This window comes from Elephas maximus, chromosome 18 (genome assembly GCF_024166365.1).
Source record: "Elephas maximus indicus isolate mEleMax1 chromosome 18, mEleMax1 primary haplotype, whole genome shotgun sequence".
Taxonomy (NCBI): domain Eukaryota; kingdom Metazoa; phylum Chordata; class Mammalia; order Proboscidea; family Elephantidae; genus Elephas; species Elephas maximus.
The window spans coordinates 17,468,295-17,494,053 of record NC_064836.1 but is presented as its reverse complement, the minus strand read 5'-3'; the positions used below and the strand labels follow the sequence as shown (position 1 = coordinate 17,494,053).

The 25,759-nt window shown below is 41.9% G+C and overlaps 1 protein-coding gene across 7 annotated transcripts in view; it reads right to left on the bottom strand.

Moving 5' to 3' along the window:
• The window catches only part of CR2 (complement C3d receptor 2), a 34,787-nt gene extending 10,401 nt beyond the window's left edge, over nucleotides 1-24,386 (bottom strand). For 2 of the 7 annotated variants that reach the window (XM_049857845.1, XM_049857846.1), the window contains exons 1-15: nucleotides 12,399-12,769; nucleotides 11,230-11,619; nucleotides 10,383-10,571; nucleotides 10,198-10,297; nucleotides 9,880-9,962; nucleotides 8,849-9,256; nucleotides 7,671-7,847; nucleotides 7,500-7,590; nucleotides 7,130-7,206; nucleotides 5,769-6,176; nucleotides 5,052-5,225; nucleotides 4,892-4,976; nucleotides 4,497-4,579; nucleotides 3,599-3,991; nucleotides 1,168-1,353 (exon numbers count right to left, since the gene is read on the bottom strand). In XM_049857845.1, the coding sequence (XP_049713802.1) occupies nucleotides 1,168-1,353; nucleotides 3,599-3,991; nucleotides 4,497-4,579; nucleotides 4,892-4,976; nucleotides 5,052-5,225; nucleotides 5,769-6,176; nucleotides 7,130-7,206; nucleotides 7,500-7,590; nucleotides 7,671-7,847; nucleotides 8,849-9,256; nucleotides 9,880-9,962; nucleotides 10,198-10,297; nucleotides 10,383-10,571; nucleotides 11,230-11,619; nucleotides 12,399-12,576 (3,022 nt within the window). In that variant the 5' untranslated portion in view covers nucleotides 12,577-12,769. Of the gene's footprint in view, nucleotides 1-1,167; nucleotides 1,354-3,598; nucleotides 3,992-4,496; nucleotides 4,580-4,891; nucleotides 5,226-5,768; nucleotides 6,177-7,129; nucleotides 7,207-7,499; nucleotides 7,591-7,670; nucleotides 7,848-8,848; nucleotides 9,257-9,879; nucleotides 9,963-10,197; nucleotides 10,298-10,382; nucleotides 10,572-11,229; nucleotides 11,620-12,398; nucleotides 12,770-13,028; nucleotides 13,114-24,207 lie in introns of those variants that run through there. The other 5 variants (XM_049857842.1, XM_049857844.1, XM_049857843.1 and 2 more) reach the window with 4 other exon arrangements.
• Between the last annotated feature and the right edge of the window lie 1,373 nt (nucleotides 24,387-25,759).

The window sequence follows — 25,759 nt, the reverse complement described above, 5'->3', positions numbered from 1 at the left end:
TTTTTCCAGGGATGCAGATACGGCCCTTAATGGAAAGTTTATGAAACCAACTGATTTCATCCTCAGTAAGCAAGGCTTCATTCAAAAAATACAAGTCAGTACCCTAGGCACACACCTTTTAGCCTTGGCCATCTCAATAATGTCTAGATAATTTCAGCCAAATTATTTTCCTTCTTTGTGCTTTAGTGTCTATGCTAATAGTGTTGGGTAATTTTAATGCCTCCTTGGAGTAATGGTGAGGGCTCAGGGGATAATACGAAGTATTCTGAATTACTGTTTAATCTGCTTCTGCTTTTACTTTCTAATTCTTCCTCCACGCCCTTGCTTCCTCATGTGTTTTATCTTTCCAGTGCAGGGGTCTACAGTGTGAGCTCTTGGGTTTGCATCCTGCTTGACTCTAGCACTCCCAGCTGTGTGACTTTGGGTATGCTACACCCTCTCCATGCCTCTGGGACCTTATCTGTAAAACAGGGATGAGAAAGGTGCCAACCTGCACAGCGCTTATGAGGAGTAAATGAGAGACTGCAAGTGAAGTGCTGTGTACACTACCCGGCATGAAGTAACAAGTGCTCAGTAAATATTAACTTATTACTAATATTTCAGATGAATTATTTATGATAATGAAAATGACACTCTGTAATTCAGAATTCTTTAATGCAGCACAGAGGAACACAAAACCAACACTATTTCTGGTTGTTAGGGATACAGGAAGAAGGGAGGCAATAAGCTAATTTTATTTTAAAATGTACTCATAATCCCACCACCACCTAGAGGAAATACACTCAAAAGATCTTTGTGCTTTTATTATATTTTGTCAAATGCACACTTAACTGTAACCACAGTGCTAATACAATTGGCACTTTAGTTGTTTCATATACATATGCCCTTCGACTTGCTGTATTAAAATGACTACATAAGTGGTCACTCACCATATAGACTACAGCCTAATTTTTCTTATTTTAGGGCATTTAGCAGTTCTGCTGTGACACATGTGGTATTATTGCCATGAGTTGGAATCAACTCAAAGGCATTGGGCTTGGTTTAAGTTTTTTTTAGCTGGCTTCCAATTAATGTATCTCTTTGGCTATTTTAAGTTGAAAATACCTGACTGAATATATCTCTTTGGGATAAATTTGATTACAAGTGGGGAAAAAATAGATAAAGCACCTTTACAAAAGGGGACAGGTTGGCTCCAGGTTCTTTCATGTGTACAAATGAGGAGTTCCTCTCCCACCAGCAGGTAGCCTGGGTCACAGCTATACAGGATTGACACTCCAGGTGGAAATCGAGCTGTATCTTCACCAGTGTGCCACCCATTGGGGATCTTAGGTGGAGGTTCACACCCTAGGAAAGCTTAGACACCATTAAGAAAAGAATGTTAATTCAGCACAAAGGAACAAGGCAGTCAATAAGCTAACTAACTGATATCTGCAAACATTCATCCAGTCCATCCAGACTGACCAGAACTAGGCAGGGATCTGCATTTCCTACCTATATCACAAGTAATCATAAGAAAAGTATCAAAGGTAAGACAATTAAACATCAATGGTTGCAGCCCACAATTTCACTTTATCAGCCAGCAGTATTCTCTTCTTTTCCCTGTAAATAGCAGACAGACAGTAGTCTAAGTAAGATCATACACTCAAATGCCTGTGGGAGCCAGGGAGTGAAGCAGGCAGATAGGGCAAATCTGAGAACCCCTGTCCCCCTAAAAGTGGCAGCTGCTCTCAGCTCAAGGCGGGCCCTCACCGTATCCCTGGTTCATTGTTCATCTTGGGCTGTGGAGATGGATTTCACTTAAAATAAGACTACTGTGCTGGCAAACAAAACAGTACCATGAGTGGAATTCAGGTCTGGGTCACCAATTGGTGGCCTCTGCTGTAGACTGTCACTGAAAAGAATAAGGCTACCAAATGATAACTAAAAGTTACAAGAAAAAGAATTCACCCATCACGTGAATAGACATATGCACATCCATGTTCGCTGCAGCGTTATTCACAATAGCAAGATGATGGAAACAACCTAGGTGCCCATCAACAGATGAAGGGATAAACAAACTATGGTACATACACACAACGGAACACTGCGCAATGATAAAGAACAATGGAGAATCTGCGATACATCTCACAACATGTATCTGGACGGCATTATGCTGAGTGAAAAGTCAATTACAAAAGGACAAATGTTGTATGAGACCACTAATATAAAAACTCATGAAAAGATTTACACACAGAAAAAAACAACCTTTGATGGTTACGAGGGGGGTGGTGAAGGAAAAATCGCTAACTAGGTAGTAGACAAGTGTTAACTTCGGTGAAAGGAAAGACAATTCACAACACAGGGGAAATCAGCACAACTTAAACAAGGCAAAGTTGCAGAAGCTTCCCAGACACATCCAAACACGTTGAGGGACCGAGTTACTGGGGACCATGGTCTTGGGGGACATCTAGGTCAAGTGGCATAACATAGTTCATAAAGAAAATGTTCTACATCCTACTTTGTTAAGTAGCATCTGGGGTCTTAAAAGCTTGCAAGAGGCCATCTAAGGTACATCTACTGGTCCCAAAAAAGAATGAAGAAAACAAAAGACGCAAGGAAAATATTAGTCCAAAGGACTAATGGACCACATGAACCACAACCTCCACCAGCCTGGGCCCAGAAGAACTAGATGGTGCTCAGCAACCACCACCAAACTCTCTGACAGGGATCACAATAGAGGATGAGGGCAGAGCGAGAAAGAAATATAGAACAAAATTCAAATTCACAAAAATGACCAGACTTAAGTGGTATGACAGAGACTAGAGGAATCCCCAAGACTATAGCCCCCAGATACCCTGCTAACTCGGAGCTGAAGCCACTCCTGAAATCCACCTTTCAGCTAAAGATTAGACAGGCCTATAAAACAAACAATAATACACATGAGGAATACGCTTCTTAGTTCAACCAAGTATACAAGACTAGAGAAGCAACACCTGCCCAAAAGCAAAGACAAGAAGGAAGGAAAGGACAGGAAAACTGGGCAAATGGACATAGTGAATCCTGGGGTGGAAGGACAAAGAGTGCTGTCACATTGCAGGGATGGCAACGAATGGCACAAAACAATTTGTGTATGAATTTTTGAATGAGAAACTAATTTGCATTGTAAGCTTTCACCTAACGCTTAATAAAACTAAAAAAAAAAAAAAAAAAAAAAGACAATTCAATACGTTTGAAGGCTAGCTTCATTATCCAGTACACCCAAAGTTCTCTTTCTGGTTAGCCTCCGTTTATCAAGTATTACCACTGCCCAACATTTACAAAAAGACAGGTACGTGGCTTTTTCTTATTTTAAATCCATTAAAAAAGTAAGTTTTGTGAATTCCATTCATTTAGAAGTTAACCATTATTCTTTCATGTACTTTAGCTCAACATACTTGGAGAGGAAAGGGGGAAAAAAAAATCAGGTGAGTGAGAAGATAAGAAAAAGCAGATATTTTATAAAACACTGTAATTGCTTCAGCTTCTCGATGCTTTTCTTTAGGCAGAATGGCAAGTGAAGATTCATTTTTTCCCACTATTCTGTGTAATATCCCATAATTTATCCCTTATGATATCTTACCTTTTCTGATACAAGTTGGTATACCTGGAACCCATGTGTTACTGGAATGACATCTAATCGAGTGACTGCCGTTCATGATGAAGCCAGTATTGCAGGCGACATATACTATGTCATTGTGGAAATATGAAGAAAGAGTTTTATTTAGCGTATATCCATGTTTTACTTCTGGGCTAGGGCAGTGAGTCACAGGAAGAGATTGGAAGCACTCTGGGGGAGGCCCATTCCAAACTCCGTGTCCTTCAGCATCACTCAGGCATTGTATAGTTTTCTCTCCCAGAAGTTGGAATCCTTGGCCACATTCATAAGAAACTTCATTTCCGTATAGAAAGTGTTTTCCTGTCACGCCTGTGAGCCTCCCATTTGCAATTATTGGTGGAGGTGGACAGTGAATAACTGCAGAAGAGATTTAGGGAATTCTGCTTCAGGTAGTACATCAAGGTGGACAGCCTTCATTTAGGTACAAACAGACCATGCTACTGCATATATGTCACATAACTAGAAGATTATTTGAAATTTGGATCCTGGATTACGTGTTTATCAAAGAGCATTATTAAATTTTCTGATTATATGAAAATTATATGAGTAATACGTACTAATTCCAAAAAAAATTCAGAAAACACAGTAAAGTATTAAGAAAGAAATATAGCTGTGTTCCCATGACTAGAAATATGGGCTATATATATATTTTTTTATCTTTAGCAGAATTGGCAGGGACATGGAAACTCTTAGCTCTTCGTTTGCCAGTGTCAGTTCTGACAACACACCTGAAAGATTTTCCTCACCCTGATCACATCAGGGAGAACACATAAATGCTTGAGGGCGTTTCAGGCTAGTTCTTTAGTGGCCTGCCCTCCTCTAACTACTACTACTGTCAGTTGTTGTTTTTTCTCTAACTTACCTTTACAAAGTGAAAACCTTTGGAACCAAACCCCATTCTCAGCATCTTGACACTTCTGATAAGAAAATCCAGTCAATCGGTACCTACAGACAGGTGATAATACTAGTATCACATCTCTGCAACCCAGCCCCAGCAAACCACAACTACAGAGGCACTTCCAAGTAAGAACTTTGACAGAAAGGAGTTAAAACTCTTGGCCTTCCAAGAAGTAATAAGAGTCCCTCTCAGCAAAGCCATTTCCATGTAAGAAAGCATCCAAATGCAAGTTAGGCCTGTGGAACCTCACGTTCTCTGTGAGCGTGACAGAGGCTGACAGCCTCCAGGACAAGCTGAGAGTACAGTTAATGCACAAACAAGGTGGGACCCTTGCTCAGAAGGGATCGCCTCATACTCACCCAGCTTGGCAGGATACATTAAATGTTACCACACGTGCCTCATATGGAATCTCTTGTGTATCTTTCACAGGCTTACATGATCCTTCTAGAGAAGCAAAGTTGGAATTACTTACAGAGATCTCATTATCAAAGGGAAAAATAACCCTGGGACTGACAGTACCTTCGCATCGTGGGGCAGGACTCCACAGTCCTGAAGGCATGCAGTGAATGGATTTGTTTCCCACAAGCAAGTAGCCGGAGTCACAGGTGTAGTCGACAGTCATCCCAGAGACAAAGAGGGCCCTATTCCCACCTGTATGCTGACCATGGAGGATTCCAGAAGGTGGCTGGCAGTCTGAAGAAAAAACTCCCCACATAAATACCAACAAAAAGAAATTTATACTAAAGAACATTAAGTATACAGCATTTGACAACCGTCTGAAACTTCTAAGCCAAAGACCACGAAGCTCTAATTTACTGCTGAATTCTTCCCACACTTGAAGGAACTGAGAACTAGAAGTCTGGAGTGACGCAAACAGTTAACGAGCTGAGTTTACCTAGAGGTGTCTTGGAAGCAAGGCCTGGTAATCTACTTCTGAAAAATCAGCCATTGAAATCCTATGGAGCATAGTTATGTTCTGACACATGTGGGGTTACCATGAGCTGGAGTCAACTTGTCAGCAACTGGTTACTGGTTTTAGGAACCTTTAAATAGGTTCTTTCAATATCTAGCCTGACTGTAACACAGATCCACGGAAGCATTTATACAAAGAATATACACAGCTCACATACAACATTCTATTAGAGAATGGAAGGAATGGGAAAGCAGTCTTGCCTTTTTCTGTGACTCTGGAAAACAATAAGTAAATTACCTCTTTTTTGTCCGCTGGATTCTTACCTTTTTCACAAACTGGTATTTCAGGTTCCCAGGTGTTATTGGCTATGCAACGAATCTGACCGCTGCCCTTCAAATTAAATCCATCATGACACTTGAATGTCACACTGTCGTTGTAGAAATATGGGGCTTCCTTGCCAAATACCTTGCTCCCATTTGCAACGTGGGCATCTGAGCACTGAACGTAGGGGATGGAAAGTTCACAGAGAGGAGCAGGGCCACTCCAGCTGCCTGTCTCTTGGTCATTGCTTATACAATGGATGGTGCTCTCCCCAACGAGGTTGAATTTCACTCCTCTCTCTGGCCCTGGGTTACACGTGTAAGTGACGGTGGTTCCGTATGGAACGTACTCCAAGGAACTTCCTGAGTGTATCCCATTGTAGACAACAGGAGGTGGTGGGCATGTGATTTCTGGAGAGATGAAAGGATACTATAGCATTCTGCCCCAGGATTAGACACCAAAGAAAAGATGTGAAGCTGGTACTAAACCTGTTGTTACCAGGTTTCCTGGAGGATACAGGGGAGTTTTGATGATTTGAGTTATGTCAAGTCTCATTATATGTGTACAATTCAATTGAGAGAGATTTCACAGGACAGCTTTTGTGATGGGAATCTTTGTTAATGGTGAACATGTTGGTCGGTAACATTGTGAGGCAGTAAGTTTTTTAAGGTGAGTAGTAAATTATTAATTAAAAGATTAAAAAAATAAATAATAGAATAAAAGGCATGGAGGGTTAGGATTAAGCTTTTTGAGAGCCATCTTTGTGCTGAGGTCATACAATGGTTTATACGGTTATCTAGGGATATTTATTGTTGATTGAGCACCTACTTTGTGGAAGGCAGTTTTCTCAACTAGAAAGTAGGGATCAAAAAAAAAAAAAAAAAGCCGACTCTGATGCCATAGCGATTATTAGATAGCACTATTTAATTCTAAAACTTTGTGGTTTACAGTCTTATGCTAATTTTACAGATGAGGGACTGGAGTTTCAGAGAAGCTGTGTAAATCGCCCAAGGCCATACAGCTATTTAGGAGTACAAAGAGAATGTGAGTTCAGATCTAACACTCAAGTCCCTATTTTCTCCATTGCACTAGTACCACAATTTAGAACAGCGGCTCATATACACACTGCCCTCCTTATCCCCATAGTCCTAAATCACAAAAGAGAATCGTTAACTGAGTATAATGTAAGTGATTGAGGTGACAACAAAAAGACATAGCAGAACTATGCAACTATAACTGTTGACAGAGTTAATAGGTCAGATTCGAATATTTTTATTCCCATAAAATGGCCTACAACAGAAATCTCCCAGGAAATGCATCACTCTCTCATTATTTCAGTGCTTCTGTTATTCTTGCTGCTCACCTTTACAGAGGCGAATCTCCATAAACCAAGGAACTGTGCCTTGACACTGCTGATAAACACTCTCGCCCAGCCGGTACCTAGGGACAAAGAGTTTTGTAATTCCCCAGCTGGGGACCACTAAGCTAGCAACAGCTGTTGGCTCAAAACCACACTCACCACCTTCAGGACAAGAAGCAACAGGACCAAAATGTAGCCAGCGTCTGCACCACCCGTCCATTGCACAGGCCTAGCTTCCATGCATGGAAAAGCAGCGTGACTGACAGTCCACGGACACGTGACAGGGGAGGGTCTCTGAGGTATGTTCTTACACAGAGCGTGCAGAGGACACTGAGAAGCAGACCTGGTTCCAGCTGAGACAGTTGTCACTCACCCTTCATCACAGGAAGAGTTAGCATCTTGTCGAATAAAATGATCCTGGGGTTTTTTAAAGAGTTCTGTTCCTATAGGTTCACACTCTGCCACTAAGAAGAGAGACAAGGATGAGGAATCAGCTCAAGGCAACCACAACACCACCAAAACACGTACATTTGAAGCCTGGCACCTTTGCACTGGGGGGCTTTGGGTTTCCACACCCCCTCTGAAGTACAACGTATGTATTCTTCTCCCACCAGCACGTAGCCAGGGTCACAGCTGTATTTTACGGATGTTCCAGGGTCAAAGCGGACTATGTGTCTATCTTTGTTTTGCCCGTTGAGGATTTTAGGAGGGGCCTGGCACTCTAAAGAAAAGAAAAACAAAAGTCTGGTGTTAACACCAACAAAGAAAACAGAGGCAAAGAACTCGATGTTAATGCTACCATCCCTCTCTGGAGGCAGTGGGTGGTCTAGAAGCTATCTTACAGCCCAGTTTTGGGTAATTTTAGATGATTGTTTCTCATTCGTTTTCTCTTTTCTGCACTTAGGGTTGCTTCAGATTTTGTTCAGTTCCCATTCAGTGCTGTAACTTCTTTCCTTTCTTAAGGAATCATCTTATAAGCTTTTTATGGGAGACTTGAATATACTTCTGGGATGGGCCTTTGCTGACCTCCCTTAATAGAATTGTTTTGGAGTCCTGGTGGTGAAGTGGTTAAGTGTTGGGTGCTAACCAAAAGGTCAGCAGTTTGAATCCACCACCTGCTCCTTGGAAACCCTATGGGGTAGTTTCACTGTGTCCTATAGGGTCCTTATGAGTCGGAATTGACTCTACGGCAGTGGGTTTGATTTTGGTTTATTAAGACAAATGGAGTCCCTGGGGGTTCAAATAGTTAACACACTCAGTTGCTAAGTGAAAGGCACCTCGGAAGAAATTAAGACAAACAAGCAACTTTGTCAGTTCTCTTCCTAAAGAAACAGGCAACTCATGTTTTCTCCCCAAAGAAATTCTCACAAAATGAAATAATCGTGGGGGGCGAGCGATGTTAAGAAAGCTCTCTATATAATTTGTATCCGCTATTTTTTATTTAATATAGGAGCCCTGGTGCCCCAGTGGTTAAGTGCTATGGCTGCTAACCAAAAGGTCAGCAGTTTTATTCCACCAGCCTCTCCTTGGAAACCCTATGGGGCAGTTCTACTCTGTCCTGTAGAGTCACTACGAGTTGGAATCAACTCGACAGCACTGGGTTTGTTTGTTTTTAATATAGCAAAGGGAATAGAGACTGGACACGGCCTTCCTGAAATCCATAACCCCTTCCTCTATCTTTTCAAATGTATGAGCCAGTACCACCTTTTCTGCCACACTCACCCTTTTCACAGACTGGTACTGATGGATCCCACATGCCTTGAGCATTACATCGGGCTCGATTTCTGCCATTCAAGGTGAAACCAGACACACAAGCAAACGTCACACTGTCATTATAGGCATATTCCTTCTTTTGCACAGATAATGTATATCCATTTAGGACTTGAGGATGTGGGCACCGAACAGCAGAAGTAGAAAGTTCACAGCGTGGGCCAGAGTCACTCCAGATCCCAGTCCTCTGACTATCACTTGTACAGTGGATAGTGTTATTCCCAATAAGGATGAAGGTCACTCCTTTCTCTGGGTCTGGGTCACAAGTATAAATGACTGTGCTTCCATATCGAACAGGCTCGGAAGAGCTGCCTGTATGTCTTCCATTGTGAATAGCAGGAGGTGGTGGGCAAAGAATTACTAGAAAAATTACAGGGAGAAATGACAAGGTCGTAGGTGTACAGCAAACAAAGAATGCCTCAGGTGCTGCTTGGTACCACTCTTATATATAAGTTTCAAGGACAGTGAGATTTAATGAGTCAGTCAAGGCAGATAAAGCAATATGATTTAAAAGGTATGATTTTTAAACCTCACTCCTGAGTACATCTACTCTTCTGATCCTTAGATTTCTTTTACCAAATATATAATCTCCTTAATGCGCATGGCTTGGCTGTGTACTTAGCAAATCTACAGAGCTTTCAAGAAGGAAAAGGGTAGGAGCTGTGTCTTAATTGAGTAAGCGGAGAGCAGAAAGGTGATCGAAGGATTCTTTAGTAAAGACAATATCCCTAAAAGAGAGAGAGGTCTTTGTGCTGCAAAAGCCTGTACAGTAAAGACTAAACCAAAAGCTTTTAATTAACCTCTGGATCAAGGACCTAACTGCAAACCAGAGGCCTTGCTTACCTTCACACACTGTTGTCCTTTAATTAGCCTCTGATCAAGGACCCAGCTGCAAACCAGTGGCCTTGCCTACCTTCACATACTCGTGTCTTTTAATTAACCTCTGATCAAGGACCCAGCTGCAAAGCAGCGGCCTTGCCTACCTTCACATACTGGTATCTTGGTCCAAACAGCATGCTGCCCAGCAATTACACACTGACTAGAAGGCTGGCCTCGGAGTCGATACCTGGAGAGAGAGGGTTGTCACTCAGTGGTGCAGAGCAGCAGCCTCTACTTAAAATCCAAGACTCCTCGTCAGTTTGTTCATTTGTGTGCACCTGCTCCTTGTATCAGCATTTTCTCTCACACCCTCACCCAGCCTGTCCAGACATCCTCACAGAGGAGCCTTCTATAGGATTCACAGTTCATGCTGTGCGTACAAGCCAACGGAATTAAATGTCATAGGCCCAGCTGGCACTCACCCTTCGTTACAGGAATAGTTCACAGTTACGCCAACCTGAAGACTTGTGGGGACCTTTACCTGCCCATTGGGAATTCGTCCTGGAGATTGACACTGTGCTTCTAAGGAAACAAGCCAAAGGTGAGCAAAGCATGGTGAATAACAGAACAGCCCACATTCTGAAAATGGATTATAAATTCAGGGCACCTTTACATGTGGGACTCAGAGCACTCCAGTCTCCTGAAGACAAACAGGTGATGGTCTTCTCTCCACGAAGTAAGTATCCACGGTCACAGCTATAAGTCATAGATAATCCTGGGGCAAGGGGGCCTCCATTCTCACCCGTGTGATGGCCATTGGCGATCTTGGGAAGTGGCGGACACTCCAGGGGGTAATCTTTACACAGAAACAAAGCCATCAGGTGATACATTCATCATAACCTAGATTCTGACTTAGTACCCAGATCCAAATAGTGACAAGTGATCTATGGTAACCATGGTCATTAACTTTTGACTCAGCCTTTTAATCATCAACAACCAATTGTGGTTTAATTACATCCATTTCATAACATGAATAGTATACAATTTTTCATTTTTACTTACACTTTATGAATTTCATTTGCCTTGTGAATAAATTTAGTTACCAAAAATGACCACTTTTGCCCACACTCTCACCCTATCCATATAGCTACATGCAAGTCACCACTGACAGACGAGTGGTAGCCGTGCATGAGGTGCACTGTCTGGGAATCGAACTCTGGCCTCCCTCAAGAAGGGCGAGGGTTTCACCCTTGAACCCCCAATGCCTCATGTCCAATCATCAGGTATGTTGAATTACACTCTCCCATTATACTGTAAACTTCTTTGCTCAATTGATGTTTGTTGAATGTTTATATTCCTCTATGACTAAGAAAAAAACAGGAAACCATAATTTTTACCCTTTCCCTCACTTCCTCCTCTTATACATTCACAGTTTTTCCTTCAGAATGACACAAAATTTGATCTGCACAGAAACAAGGCCCCAACCTCCAGCTCAGTTTTATTCTTGTACTTACCACTCTCACAGGTTGGTAATGGTGTAGGTCCCCATGTTCCATTTCCTTGGCACCAAACAGATTTGTTTCCTTTCATGGTGAAGTTGGTATTACACGTAAATGTCACAGAATCACCATGTCTGTACGGTGGTCTAGATTCCTTATTTCTGTATCCCCCTGGTACTCTGGGCTCAGAGCAAATAGAATATTTATTGTGAAATTCACATCTTGGAGTAGCTTTATCCCAGACTGCAGTCACGTTGTCTTTACTAATGCAACGAAGAATTTTGTCTCCAATGAGGCGGAAGTTAGGCAAACAACTGTATCTTATCACGCTGCCAACAGCAATGGGGCCAGAAAGATAAAATTTTCTAGCATTTTCTACAACAGACGGAGGACCACAAGAAATCCCTGAAAAGTAGAAAAGGAACTATGTGGGCATAGTGGTCATGACATCTGAGTAAAAAAGTTTGGTGTAAACCACCACCACCACCACCACCACAAAAAGAGTCAAATTTAGGTTATGTTACTTCTTCAGAAACAGATTTAAAAATTTGTGTAATTTCTTCCCTACCCGTTGTCCCTTCTTATTCCCAAGCTCCTAGGTTCTTACCTTTGTTTATTCCTCAGAAAACAAATCAATGCATGACTATAAGCACCATCTTGACCAAAAAATCACAATGGAACAGAATTTATAGAGCAGTTCTGAGTCTAATCAATTTTAATAATGAAACAAAAGATGAACATAGCACATGGCAAGTGTATGCTAATGACATGTTAATGACATACGAATGGCACACAGAGGCATACCATGAACTAATGAAACTCCAATTTAGAAAACCAAACCAGTTGCCGTCTAGTTGACTCCAACTCATAGCTACCCTGTAGGGCAGAGTAGAACTGCCCCATAGGGTTTCCAAGACTATAGTCTTTATGGAGGCGGACTGCCACACCTTTCTCCTGTGCAGCAGCTGGTGAATTCAAACTGCCACCTTTTTGGTTAATAGCTGAGCACTAACCTGGCTTCAAATCCCACCTGTCATTCAATAGCTGTGTGACCTCAGGCAAGTCTTAATCGTCTCTAAGCCTCAGTTTCCCAGTCTGTAGGATAGATAATTCAAGCCACTTCAAAAGGTTGTGGTGAGAACCCAGTGAGATGACAATGCAAGACAAAAGGATGGGTATAATACCTGGAAAACAGTTGTTATTCAATGCCTGGTTCAGACAGCCATCTGGGGTTACAGGCAGTGTGACCACATTCTGTCCTGCCACTAAAGATACTGTAGCCTCATTGTAGGTCACTTCTCCTCCCTTGATGCTGGACCCCTTGGAAAAGCCACAGGAAGTAGTTTTGCACGATGACCTCATATTCTTTATTTACTTGTCCTAATAGGCATGTGTGATATTCACTGCTTATAGCTGCTTTGGTATAGTCACACCTTTCCTGAGTGAATTTCAGAATAAAGAGAAAACTGCCAACCTCTGGAACTTCTGGTTAATTTCCATTAGGCACAAGATGAGCTCTTCCACATAAGAATTGGCATAAAAAGACAGCCATACCATTTTAACACAGTGCTATACTCAGTAGCGGTGACTTTTGAGAACTTTTATCTCTACATATATAGAACACTCAATAAAATGTTTAATCAATTGAAAAAATACAGCTAACACTTTTAGTCTGCATTCTAGAACATATAGAACATACATGCTAGAATCCAAAGCACATACACGGACAAGGCGTTACAATCGATAAATTCATGGCAACACACCAAAAATCATAGGGCAAGATCCAAACTTGATTATTTTTGTTTTCTACTCACGTTCACAGACAGGAAACTCATTATTCCAGAGTACTGCCATACCTTCTGGGACACACTGATAGAAGATTTGCCGTTTAACCAGAACCTTAAATGATACCGGGTAGCAAATCGTCACCAGAACAAACCAATTCTCAGCTGCATGGACTTAGTCACTTCTTTCAAGTATACTATTTAGAAGAAAAAAAATATCAGTTCCTAGTGAAGAATACCTCAAGTTCTCTAAGCTCTCCCTGAAGAGCTCCTCTTACTGAACCCCCCAATCTTCTACTTATTCTCTATAATAGGAGCCTTCTGAACAAAAACTGTATTTCTTCAAATGATGAAAGGACAATTTCCAGCTTTGCTGGCAAGGGAAAATACTTGGAGAAAGCCAATAGGATTTGGTTAATGACAGAATTCCTAATTATAAAAGATAAAGGAGGAAAAAAAAATCAGAGAGAAAACAAATTCTTCAACTTTCTTTAGAAATCACACATTGCAATGATTAGCTATGGGACCTAGGTCTCAATTCAGGCCTCATCACAAACAAAGGAAACCTCTGCACCAGGCTGGAGACTAGGAGGAGGCACCATACGGCCATTGAGAAGCTGGTTTGGAATGGCATCTCATGATTTCACTAGGAAAAAAGAGACAAGGCTGGCATATGAAGAGTCAGGAAACAGTTCAGTTTCCTTAAGATGAAGCAGAGCTTTAGTAGGCACCTTCACATCTGGGGGGTGGATGGCTCCAGATTCTCAAGGAAGTGGGGATGGTTCCATTGAGAGTGTAGCCAGGCTTACAGCTGTAGAACACTTTCCATCCAATTGGGAAGAACTCCTTAACCCTTTTGGTATAACTACTATGGTGGATATGTGGAGATGGCAGACACCCTGAGAAAAGAACCAGACCAGAAGACCTTTGATTCCTGAAATAAGAACTTTCTTCTCTAAAACAAAAACCAGCACAGAGTTTGTAGGGTTAGGATGAAGGTGGGCAAAACTAAGTGTAAGGCAGAGGCTCCCTTGGGTGAGGTGGAGTGGGGAAAATATGAATTACTTTTTTACACATAATGAACCATATAACCATCAGCTTTCCCTATGCTGATCTATCCCAGGAAACATAATACCCACTCATTTTCCCATTTCATTTAACTAAAAGGGCCTCAGATATCCTCTGACCAATACTATAGCCAAAGGAACCAAACTTTTGTCATATATTTTGACCACTGAAATCTATATCATCCTTCCTGCTTCCAAAACAAGGTTGATGAGGTTTCTGGGCTTTGAGGAAGGACTCCCAATGTTGCTATGTTTTCAGTAAGTCAGATATTTCTCAATAAGAGTATCAGAGAAAGGGATAACGGGGGGTAGAGAGCCAACCTAAATAGTAGCCTGCTTCCATAAAGGCTAAATTTTTCAATATGAGACTATATAATGACTATGATATTTTGATTAAAATTCCCACCTCAGCCAACTTTTGGAATGGCCAGTGGAAATGAGAGGTCATTTTATCTCATTTAAATAAATTTAAACCTGCGATATGCAGATGACACAGTCTTGCCTACGTGAAGAGGACTGGAAGCACTTACTGATGAAGATCAAAGACTACAGCCTTCAGTATGGATTGCATCCCAACACACAAAAAACAAAAATCCTCACCACTGGACCAAAAAGCAACATCATAATAAATGGAGAAAAGACTGAAGTTGTCAAGGATTTGATTTTACTTGTGTCCACAATCAACGCCCATGGGAACAGTGGTCAGGAAATGAATCGAAGTGTTGCATTGGGCAAATCTGCTGCAAAAGACTGCTTTAAAGTGCTGAAGAGCAAAGATGTCACTTTGAGGACTAAGGTGTGCCTGACCCAAGCTGTGATATTTTCAGTTGCCTCATATGCATGAGAAAGCTGAAAAATGAATAAGGAAGACTGAAGAAGAATTGATGCCTCCGAATTATGTTGTTGGCAAAGAATATTGAATACACCATGGACTGCCAGAAAAACAAACAAGTCTGTCTTGGAAGATGGCGAAACTTTGTCTCACATACTTTGGACAAGTTATCGGAAGGGATTAGACCATGGAGGACATCATGCTTGGCAGAGTAGAGGGTCAGCAAAAAAGAGGAAAACTCTCACTGAGGCAGACTGACACAGTGGCTGCAACAATGGGCTCAAGCATACCAATGATTGTGAGGATGATGCAGGACTGAGCAGCATTTCACCTTATTGTACATTGGGTCACTATGAGTCAGAACCAACTCGATGGCATCTAACAACAACAGCAACAGAATTTTGAATCAAATTCTGACCTCAGCCAATTTCCTCTTTTGGCATGGCCAAAGGAAATGAGAGTTCATTTTATCCTCATTAAAACAAAACAAAACCTGTTACCATAGAGTTGATTCTAACTCATAGTGACCCTATAGGACAGAGTAGAACTGCCCCATAGGGTTTTCAAGCAGCGGCTTCAAACTGCTGATCTTTTGGTTAGCAGCCAAGCTCTTAACCAGGGCTTCCATTTAAATAAAACCTTCATATAAATACACAAACACACACATACACACACACACATCTGTACATATATATATGTATCTATATTCAAATTCTCTAACCAGAAAATTCAACCACATATACTATCTTCCTCTACCCGTTCCTATCCCAGTGCTGTCGAGTCGATTCCGACTCATAGCGACCCCATATGACAGAGTAGAACTGCCTCATAGAGTTTCCAAGGAGCGCCTGGCGGATTTGAACTGCCGACCCTTTGGTTAGCAGCCGTAGCACTTAACCACTACGCCACCAGGGTTTCCACCCGTTCCTATAGATACCATTATCGATCTTTCCAAAAAACGTCATTCCATTTCTAGGTTTCAAAATTTCAGCCTAATTCACACCTGAAACATTGTGGCAGTAGAGGATTTCATTTGCTGTTTGGTTGGCACCTTACAATGTTTCTTCCTTTTGTGGTTAAACCAGGCTTACACTTAATCTTAACAGCAATCATTTAAGGAAAATGAAGTCTAAATCCAGATTACATAACTCCATTTTCAGCTCCTGGGCTTGGACATTTAACTAGAGTGATACACTGAGGGGGGAGGGGTACTACTCCAGATGCCTGTTATCTTTGCCTGTACAATATAGTGACTTCTCACCCATGAGGTCTAATAGCTTTTTCCCATTCTGTCCAACACGGCAGTGATAAGTCATCACTATTCCATCATAAAAGCTCTCTCTATTGCTGCTGTGAAAGTCCCCATTGGAGATGGCTGGCGGTGGCTCACAAGGAATAGCTTTTTTGGGGAATGTGTGGGAAAAGAGAGAAAAGATGGCATTTAAATGTTATATTTTCTGGAAATCTTCACTCTCACAAACTAGTCTACGATTTACCCATACTGTTGAAATTCTATATCGTGATTTCCAATATGGGCCTAAATAAAAAAAAAAATAGGAAGTAGTAATATCAGAAGATACATGGAGCTGGCCTGATGAAAACTCAAAAAGCTATGAGCTGGTCACCAGTCCCCATCGCCAGAATACAGGTACACTCTTATGGGATGTACCTAGAGTGGCCTACGTTTGCATGGGATAAAGTTGGCAGCATGTAATCTAATGGTATATTTTTAGATTTAAGCATTTACTTGCTGTAAAATAACTTATCATCAAAGAATATTAATCGAAGGATTCGGGAACATACATAAAGTGAGACAAATCATAGCTCTGTGCCCAGAATTACCCAAACCATGTGTAACCTTCTTGGCTACTCATTTTTCATATGTAGATGCCCATTTTCCCTCCAGAAGGGAAAGGAGTTACATAAGGTGCAATTAATAGATCATTTTACTCACATTTACAAAGAAGCATGTCCTTTTCCTATATTACAATATTGTCTGAGATAATACATGTAGCAGATGAATTGGAAATGAGTCGTTATCTAAAGACAAAGAGATGAGAGATCATCTCCCAGCTAGATTTACATTTTAGAAAAGCCTAGTTTATTCTCCATGGAAAAAAATTACATAGAGTAGAATATCATGTATGACAGGTTGTTATGATAGATTAAGGTCTCATGTAAAAGTGTCAACAAATTAAGCCAAACGATATTCCTCCTAGTCAGTAGCAATGGAGCTTTACAATTAGAAGAAGAGTAGTCCAAGCTTCTTTCTCTTCTGGGGTTCCTCTCTAGTATGTAATTCTGAAGAGTTGCATCTGGAGCAGATTAGAGAGAGCATTCTCTTTTTGCTTATCTATTTTTAAGGATTTGCAGTAATTACTTAGGTCTTTTTTGGAAGACTTGGTTATTAGTTGTAACTACTGTTATAATACCCGGGTACCCTGGCGATGTCTCCTGCCAACCCAGTGTTCATTACAAGAATATGTAATTGTTGACCCAACCTCCACATCCCTGCTTATAAGCACAGAGCTGTGGAGAAGTTTGCTAGGACTCTGACATGATTTACCTTTAAGAGAAAACAAAGCAAAACAGGACTTGGGGCTGGGAGTCAAGGAATTTTTTGTGTTTCATATTAAATCCTAACCTGACTGGGCTTGGTGACTAGCCTACTCAGGTTTATTAAAAGAAATTTGTGACATTTAGAAGATCTCTACCTTCCAAAGCATTGGTCAATTTCAGAACACCATTTACTTAAATCATACAGACTATATATCTGAAGATGGATGCAAATTTTATATGTGGGTCAACCATAATTTATAACGTCCATTTTCCCTTTTCATATTTTGTCAGTGGATGGCATCATCTACCAAGTCTCCTGGGCTTAAAAACTTATATTTATCATGTATTTTCTGTACCTCTCCTCTGCCCACCCTGCTCTATATCCAGCTGGTCACCAAATTTTAGCAAGTGGGCTCTAGAAATCTATCCCCAAACCATCGAGTTTGCTACTGCTATAATCTCTCACTGGGCCATTGAGTAATATAATTTACCTGTCTAACTCTGGTCTCCCTTTGGCCCAGAACATCTTCTGTACAGATTATCTTTCTGAAGCACAAGTGTGATCGTGCTACTCCCCACATTTCAAATCTTAAAGTGGTTCTGTTTATAGGAAAAGTGGCATGGCCTTTCAAAGCTGAGTTCCAACCCAATTAACAAACTGCTGTTCTTCGTCTGGCACCCTATTCTCCATCCACACTGAATTTCTCTTTTACCCAAAGACACCACTTCTCTCATCCCTCTATGCTTTTGCATATGCTGGGATGCCTAGATTTCCATAATTCTCCTAGGTAGCATTATTTGTTCTTCTGTGATATTATAGCACCTGATCTCTATAAATAAAATAAATTGCATTGTAGTTTGTTGTTGTAGTATAGTGTTTGTTTATAAATTGGTATTTACAGCTAGATTAGGAGTCCATCAAGGTAGAGACTGTTAGATTGATTTTTGTCTTTCCCTAACCCGATAATCTAGCCTAATGTTTCATACCTAGTAGCTACTCAAAAATATTTTTTAATTGAATGGGGGAAAAGTGAAATAAAACTAACGTTCTTTGTCTACTAGCTTCTAACCTTGCTTTAACACAGTATGGAGACCATAGGACAAAATCATGGAGGTTACAGGGAACAGGGTTGGCCAGCCTATGATGATTCAGCCTCCACACCCAATGCCTTTAGAAGTAAGAGAAAATACGGAAAACCCAAGGATTTTGAGATGACTTACTAACCATTAAGGATTACTCACGTTTACAGAATCGCTGAGGATCTGACCACTGGAAGGTCTCTAAGCAGGTGATAATGACCTTTTGATAAACCCAGGGAAGCATTCATATTCCCAAGGTGTCCCCACAGGAAACTTAGAGTCATCGATCTGAATTTTAGGCTTAGAAAAAAGATAACTTGGCAGGGACTTACACTGATCTGAAGACAAAGACCACGGGAACATTAAAACTATGAAAGGCTAAGCTCCTGTTCTGCTGTTTTATTACCAATTACCCGGATAATTTTGATCTTTAGAATGTCACTGTAAATTGGGACAATATTTTCTGGGACAAAGAACATATGCATTTCAGTAAGGATGAATATAGAGAGGAATAAGTACAGAGGTTTAAATCCTTTTTAAAATAAACTTCATAGGAAGCGCTAGAGGGAACCATTTTCCACACAATTACACAAAGACCTTGGAACTCTATGAATAAAAACTAGACTGGTTTTCTGGGATAGCACAAAACACTAAAGTACATCAACAATCTGTTGCTGTCAAGTTGATTCCGACTCATAGCAACCCTATAGGGTAGAGCAGAACTGCCTCATAAGGTTTCCAAGGAGTGGCTGGTGGATTCAAACTGCTGGCCTCTTGGTTAGCAGCTGAGCTCTTAACCACTGAGCCATACATCGGAGACTGTGTAAACTCAGCACACACAGGTATGTGCCTCTAACATTACTTTAATGAATTAACATCACTATCTTAGTCATTGAAACTTTAGGGTCATAGAGAGAAGAAAATATGTTTATTCATCATTTTATTCTATCAAGCTAGTACAGTAATATGCTCCCTGAGAGAGCTTAGTAAGTGCTTTCTGATGGGTACTAGATAAAACGAACTAGTCATTTCAGGACAGCTCTCTGTGACTTACAATAATAGAAATAATATTGATAATGAAATAAATTGTATCCTATCATATAATTGAGGAAGTACCTAGAAAAGCCATCGGCGGGGGGGTATGAAAGAGATCTCAAGTTTCTACTACCTAAGTTCATGTGCAGAAAGCAAGAAGTCAATATTCTTTTAGATCAGACTGTAGCCTGGACACAATATTGTTAGCTGTGAAGCCTTCCCAGAATAGCAGCATATTTGAATTTCAAATTTATAAATCCTCCTCTTTCTCAAACAAGTGAGAGACAGATACAGGTATCAATCAAAGAATAGACATGGACTAACTGAAACAGGAGTCCCTGGGTGGTGCAAACAGTTAACCGGCTTAGCTGCTAACTGAAAGGTTGGAGGTTGGAGTCCACCCAAGGGCACCTTGGAAGAAAGGCCTCATGACCTAATTCTGAAAAAGCAGCCGTTGAAAACCCTACAGTGCACAGTTCTATCCTGACACACATGGGGTCACCATGACTCAGAATGGACTCCATGGCAACTGTAATAGAACTGACACAAGAATGTACGCAGAGCTCCCAAAATTACAGTCACAGCCAGCTCTTCTGGAGAGCCACACTCCTCTTGGAAAAGTCACAAAGACTGTATCTAAGGATGCATCACAGTTGGGACCCGGATCTCACTGCTGGTCCCCTTCTGTCTTCCTCCAACTCCTTTGATTTCCTCCATTAACACCTACGAACATCACCAAGTGCCCCATTCTGTGCAATATAGCAAGACTCTATAAGGAAAATCAGGGTTGACCTCAATGAAAGCCAACTTCATAATCCTGTTACTACTTGTACTAATTCATCTTAATCAAGTGATTTAATCTGCACACATATGATGTAAACATGTACAATCCCAAGTTCTCCACAAACTGGACAAGCAATTTAAATTCACAAGATTTTATCAGCAACAACAACAGATTAGGATGGAACCAGGATCCAGAAGCTGAAGCAGAAACAGCAGAAGGGCACTTCATAACATGAGCTTCCAAGGTGAAAGGAGATAAGAACTATATTTTCTGGATGAGGAATAATGGGAAATTCTCATCCACATTAAGGAGACTTGATCCCAATACTCTGTTTGGGAATACTCTCCCTCATTAGTAACGAAACTGCCAAAATCCCAGGGCAGTGCAGAATTTTCAGAAGTCATGTCCTCTTCAATCTCAGAAAAGGGAAGGGTAGCCCATAAACCACTAAGGAGCCATCTCCTTGAGTGTATCTGCACCCTGTCCATACATTTCTCAAATCAGGAGTAAGAATCTGAGTAGATAATGACTGGGTCTAAGCTAGGGGTTGTTCTGAAGAAGAAGGTGGCAACTGACCCACACATGCACCCCTCAAAACATTTAAAAAATGAACTAGGTGAATCAGTTTCTGCAGAACAGGAATACATTCAACTCTTATTTGGATCCAAGCAGCTTTACCTGGAATGGCCTATAAATCCCATTTGAAATGAATGAGGAATATATAGGATAATAAAAATAAAACAAAAATAGAGGTTGGAAAGCAGGTAGCCAAAGGAATATACATTGAGAAGAGAATTAGCATAATCAATCTAATACCGAATTTCCTGGTTATTTGATAAATGCTTTTTGAATGATGATTATACATAATAGGTAAAGCACTGTCCTACACACAAGAGATGCTACCAATGAACATTAGAAATAAGGTTCCCATTCTCATGGAGTTCATATTCCAATAGAAGGGGACAGTCCATAAATAAATAGCAGTAAATAAACAAGACGATGCTATAAAGCGAATATACAGAGTGATGTGTGATAGGTGCACTATAGGAAATAGAGAGTGACCTGGGGTAAGGGACTACTTGATATACGAGGGACAGCGGGGCTGAAAACTGAGTGTTGACGATGAAGCAGGCAATGAACAATCTACAGGAAGTGTTTCAACAGAGGGTGCGTCTAGGGCAAAGACTAAGCAAACTTGGCTGTGTTGAAGGAATAAGAAAGAAGGCCAGGCCAGGTGGTGGAGCAGAGGGACTAAGGGGGGAATAGAAAGAATTACAGAGCAAGGCAGAGGCCTTGCAGTTGAGGGTAAGGGCCCTGGATGTTATTCTAATGTGATGGGAAGCCCCAGGCAGGTTTTAAGCAGGGACAGGATCGGACCCCAGATGCAGGTAGGTTTGTAGATGAAGTGATTGGAAAATGAAGGAATTCCTGATTGATTGCTTTGTTCTCTCATTGTATGATGAGGTGAGGTTGTCAATCAAGACAAGAGTGAAATTTACGAGTGTGGGAAATCTGAATGGTTCATGTAAACAGACTAAAGGAGAGAGTGGGAAAAAAGTCTGAGAAGGAAATTTGCCCTCCATATGACTTTGTCCATAGCAGTGTGTCCTATAGACACTTGCTTCAGAATCTTCCAGAGTGCTTGTTAAATCTCAGCTTCCTGGGCCACACTCCAAACCTATGAGTGTCTGAAGGGTGGGCTGGAACCCAGGAACCTGCGTCTTAAAAAAGCACCTCAAGAGTTTCTTAAGCATGCTCACGGGCAGGAACTGGCTGAGAGCCAAGAGACAATCTGAGGAAGACATACAGCAGAAGCCAGGAGGGGGAAGTGGACAAAGCATGAGCAAAGAACAGCCGGATGACGGCTGGGCAAGAAAATGGGCAGTGTGCACTTGACAGGGAAGCCAGGGGAAATCAGGAGGGGCGTGTTTAGGTGACAGCAAATTCAAAAGTGTTTGAAAGGTTGAAGAGAGATCATTTTACCCCACCAGCAGTAGGGAACTTGTTTAGACTTTTGAACAAGGGGGCAGAATAATGAAAAAGTACATACATATATAATTTTGTTTTTCATGAGTGGAAAGGTTAAAGAGGCTGGTATTAGAGTGACTTGTAAGAGAGGAAGCTGCTACATGGTTAATATAATGCTTAAAAAGGAAGAAAATTCGTTGCCATCCAGTCGATTCCAACTCATGGTTACCCCATATGTTACACAGCGGAACTGAGCTCCATGGAGTATTCATGGCTGTGATCTTTATGGAACCAGATCACCAAACTTTCTTCCAAGGTGCAGCTGGGTGGGTTCAAACTGCCAACCTTTTGGTTAGTAGTCAAGTACAAACCATCTGCACCACCCGGGACCTAATATAATGCTTAGGATTATTAGAATATCGATGTCAGAATGACAAAAAGACAAAGAGCACATTAGCTATAACATTTGACAGGCATGTAAAAAACCCAGTGCTGTCGAGAAGATTTCGACTCATAGTGACACTATAGGACAGAGTAGTCTAGAGATAAGTGACCTAGAGCATGGCTCTGCTCTGGTAACCAGTGCTGACTTGGAGCAGATGATGAATTGGCAGGGCCGCTGAAGAATCTGACTTTCAATTGATGTACCTCTTTGCAGTTTACAAATGAGAATGGAATGCTGGTGGGAAGTTCGGGCTGGAATGGTGCCTTGTGGAAGTGTAAGGAAAAGCTGTGGTTGTGCACTTGTTCAGAGGGAGTTAATATATAGAAAAATGAAAGAGAAATGTGATTTTGGGAACTGTTAGTTAAGGTTCAGGAGAAAGTTAAATGCCAGGAAAGCAGACAGAGTAAGTTGTCATAGAACCACTATAATGCAATATCCCTGAAACTTTAGCCAAGTTGAGGGTGGGTGCTTAAATTCTGGTCCACACAGTAGGCTTGTTGCTGATACAAGTGGTAACAATAAATGTCTACCTTTAATTTGCCTGATGTCACCTGATATTCAGGGCAGCTCACTAGCTCTTCACTAGTTTCATTTTACAGATGAAGAAACTGAGCATCAGGGAGTTAAATGACATGCCAAAAGTCACCCAGTTATTGAAGTCTGCACACCGTAAACCGCTTAGTAAACTAGGAACGCACTGTACCCTGAAGGTAATTAAAAAGCCAGATCATCTGAGAGCCAAGAGACTCTAATCCTAACAAAATACAAAATTAAGCCAATCTAGAAGAAAAGAAGTTACACTAAGCACCACAGAAGGAAACCACAGTTTTCCATCACGTGTCCGCTTTTGAAAACGGCTCCACGTGTTTAATGCTCAGGACCTCTTTACCAACTTCACATCAAAGCTCCAAAGATAAGAGAACCATGCCTGGCAGACAGACATCATCATGCTACCCGGGGGCCGGCCGGGAGCGGAGCTCCACTGCACCTACCCGGCACAGGCGCGCAGTCCGGGGTGCACCAACACCCCCGCGCGGCGGAGCCCGCGGCAGAGCTCGCTGCACGCGGTCTGGGGAGGTTTTGGGTATGTGGCAAGTCCGAGCGCTCGCAGCCCTCCGAGGATAACAGCGAGGAGCGCTACCGAATCCCGGCGAGGGGAGTGCAGAGAAGACGCAGCGAGCCTGCGGCCCGCCACACCGGGTATCATACCGCGCCCCCCGTTGTGCAGCCTCCAGTTCGGGTGGTCTCAGCTCCAGCAGGAGCGACTGGGGAAATTCGAGACCAGGAGACCGCAGGGGTCTCCCAAAGCTAGCGGGAGGCAGGCAGGCATCCAGCGCTATCCTACTTTCTCGCTTCTGACTCCCTGCTTGGCGTCGCACCACAGTGGCCTTCCCTGCCCCAGACGCGTCCCTACCTCCGTGCTCCCCCTCCCCGCTCACCGAAGACCCCTGGCGGGAGGAGAGCCAAGAAAACCCAAAGGAGGTGCGCGGCGCCCATGCCACGGCGGAGATCCAGCTGCACAACGCCTTCCGAGACCCTCGAGCCTCCGGGAGGGCAGGGCTGGAACAGGAGGCAGCTGCAAGCAGGGCGAAGGTGGGCCCTTAAATAGTGTCTGGCCCCACAGGCTAGGTTTGCTCGCACACCTGCAGGCTGCTGGCTGGCGGGACGCCAACGCGCGGAGGCTGGACGAGGCGGGGAGGAGCTGGCTGGGGGCGGTGGGCGGGCCGAGGAACTCAGAGCAAGACTTCAGCTTTGACTCTCCGTCCGCTTGCCTCGGAGCAGCGGCTGTCCAACGTTTGTGATCTTGCAACCCAATTCACCCACTTAGTTCTCTCTCTAAATAGAACTGAAACAAAAAATTCACAAAATAGTACTCAGCTCACTAATCTGCAGTGTTCTTCTATTCTCTTATATTCCATTCTGTTCAACACAACTCAACTCTATTAGATTCTGTGTTTAAATTCTGAGTTTTATTCACTAAATTTACTTTACAACCTTTTAGTAGGTCTAACCCTTGGTTTCCAAACTGTCTTTGCTTAGAGAGGGAACTGAGGAAGAGCAGCCCCCTCTGCTATTGTCCTTTTTATTTTGACGTAATTTCTACAGAAAAGTTGCAAAAATAGCCCGAAGAATTCCCATATGTCCATCACCCAGATTCGTCATTGGATAAAATGCTTACATTTTACCGTACATTGTTTATCATTATCTATCTGTCTACACATAGATAGTAGTTGTTGGTTGCTGAGTAGAACTTCTCCATAGGTTTTCAAGGCTGTGACCTCTCAGGAGCGGATCTCCAGGCCTGCCTTCCTAGGCCCTTCTGGGTGGGTTTGAACCTCCAGCCTTTGGGCTAGTTAGTTGAGTGCTTAACCGTTTGTGCCGCCCAGGGACTCATATATATATGTAAATAATTATAATTAGATAACTATTAGTTTGGAGTCATTCGAGATAATTTGCAGGCATGACACTACCTCCTCTCAATACTTCAGTATTTCTTAAAAACAAGGGCGTTCTCTTACATAACTACAGTACAATGATCAAAAATAGGAAATTAACATTGATATAATATCTGGAGCCCTGGCAGCACAGTAGTTAAGCATTTGGCTGCTAATCAAAAGGCTGGCATTTCAAATTTACCAGTTGATCCTTGGAAACTCTATGGGGCAACTCTCCTCCATCCTCTAAGGTCGCTATGACTTGGAATCGACTCTACTAATGGGTGAAATACTGCTATCTAAGCTACAGACTGTGTTCAGATTTTGCCAGTTGTCTCAGTAACAGTCATTAGAGCAAAACAAAACAAACAAAAACAACAACCACACAAAAAAAGTGAAAACATTAAAGAAAAAACACACAAAAAAAGAAGCCCAAACTTTTTATTCTCATCCAGGATCATTCCAAGATCACATTTGCACTTGATTATTATACCTCTCCCCCTCCCTTTAATCTGGGAATGGACTTAGTCTTTTTTATCTTTCACGACCTTGACAT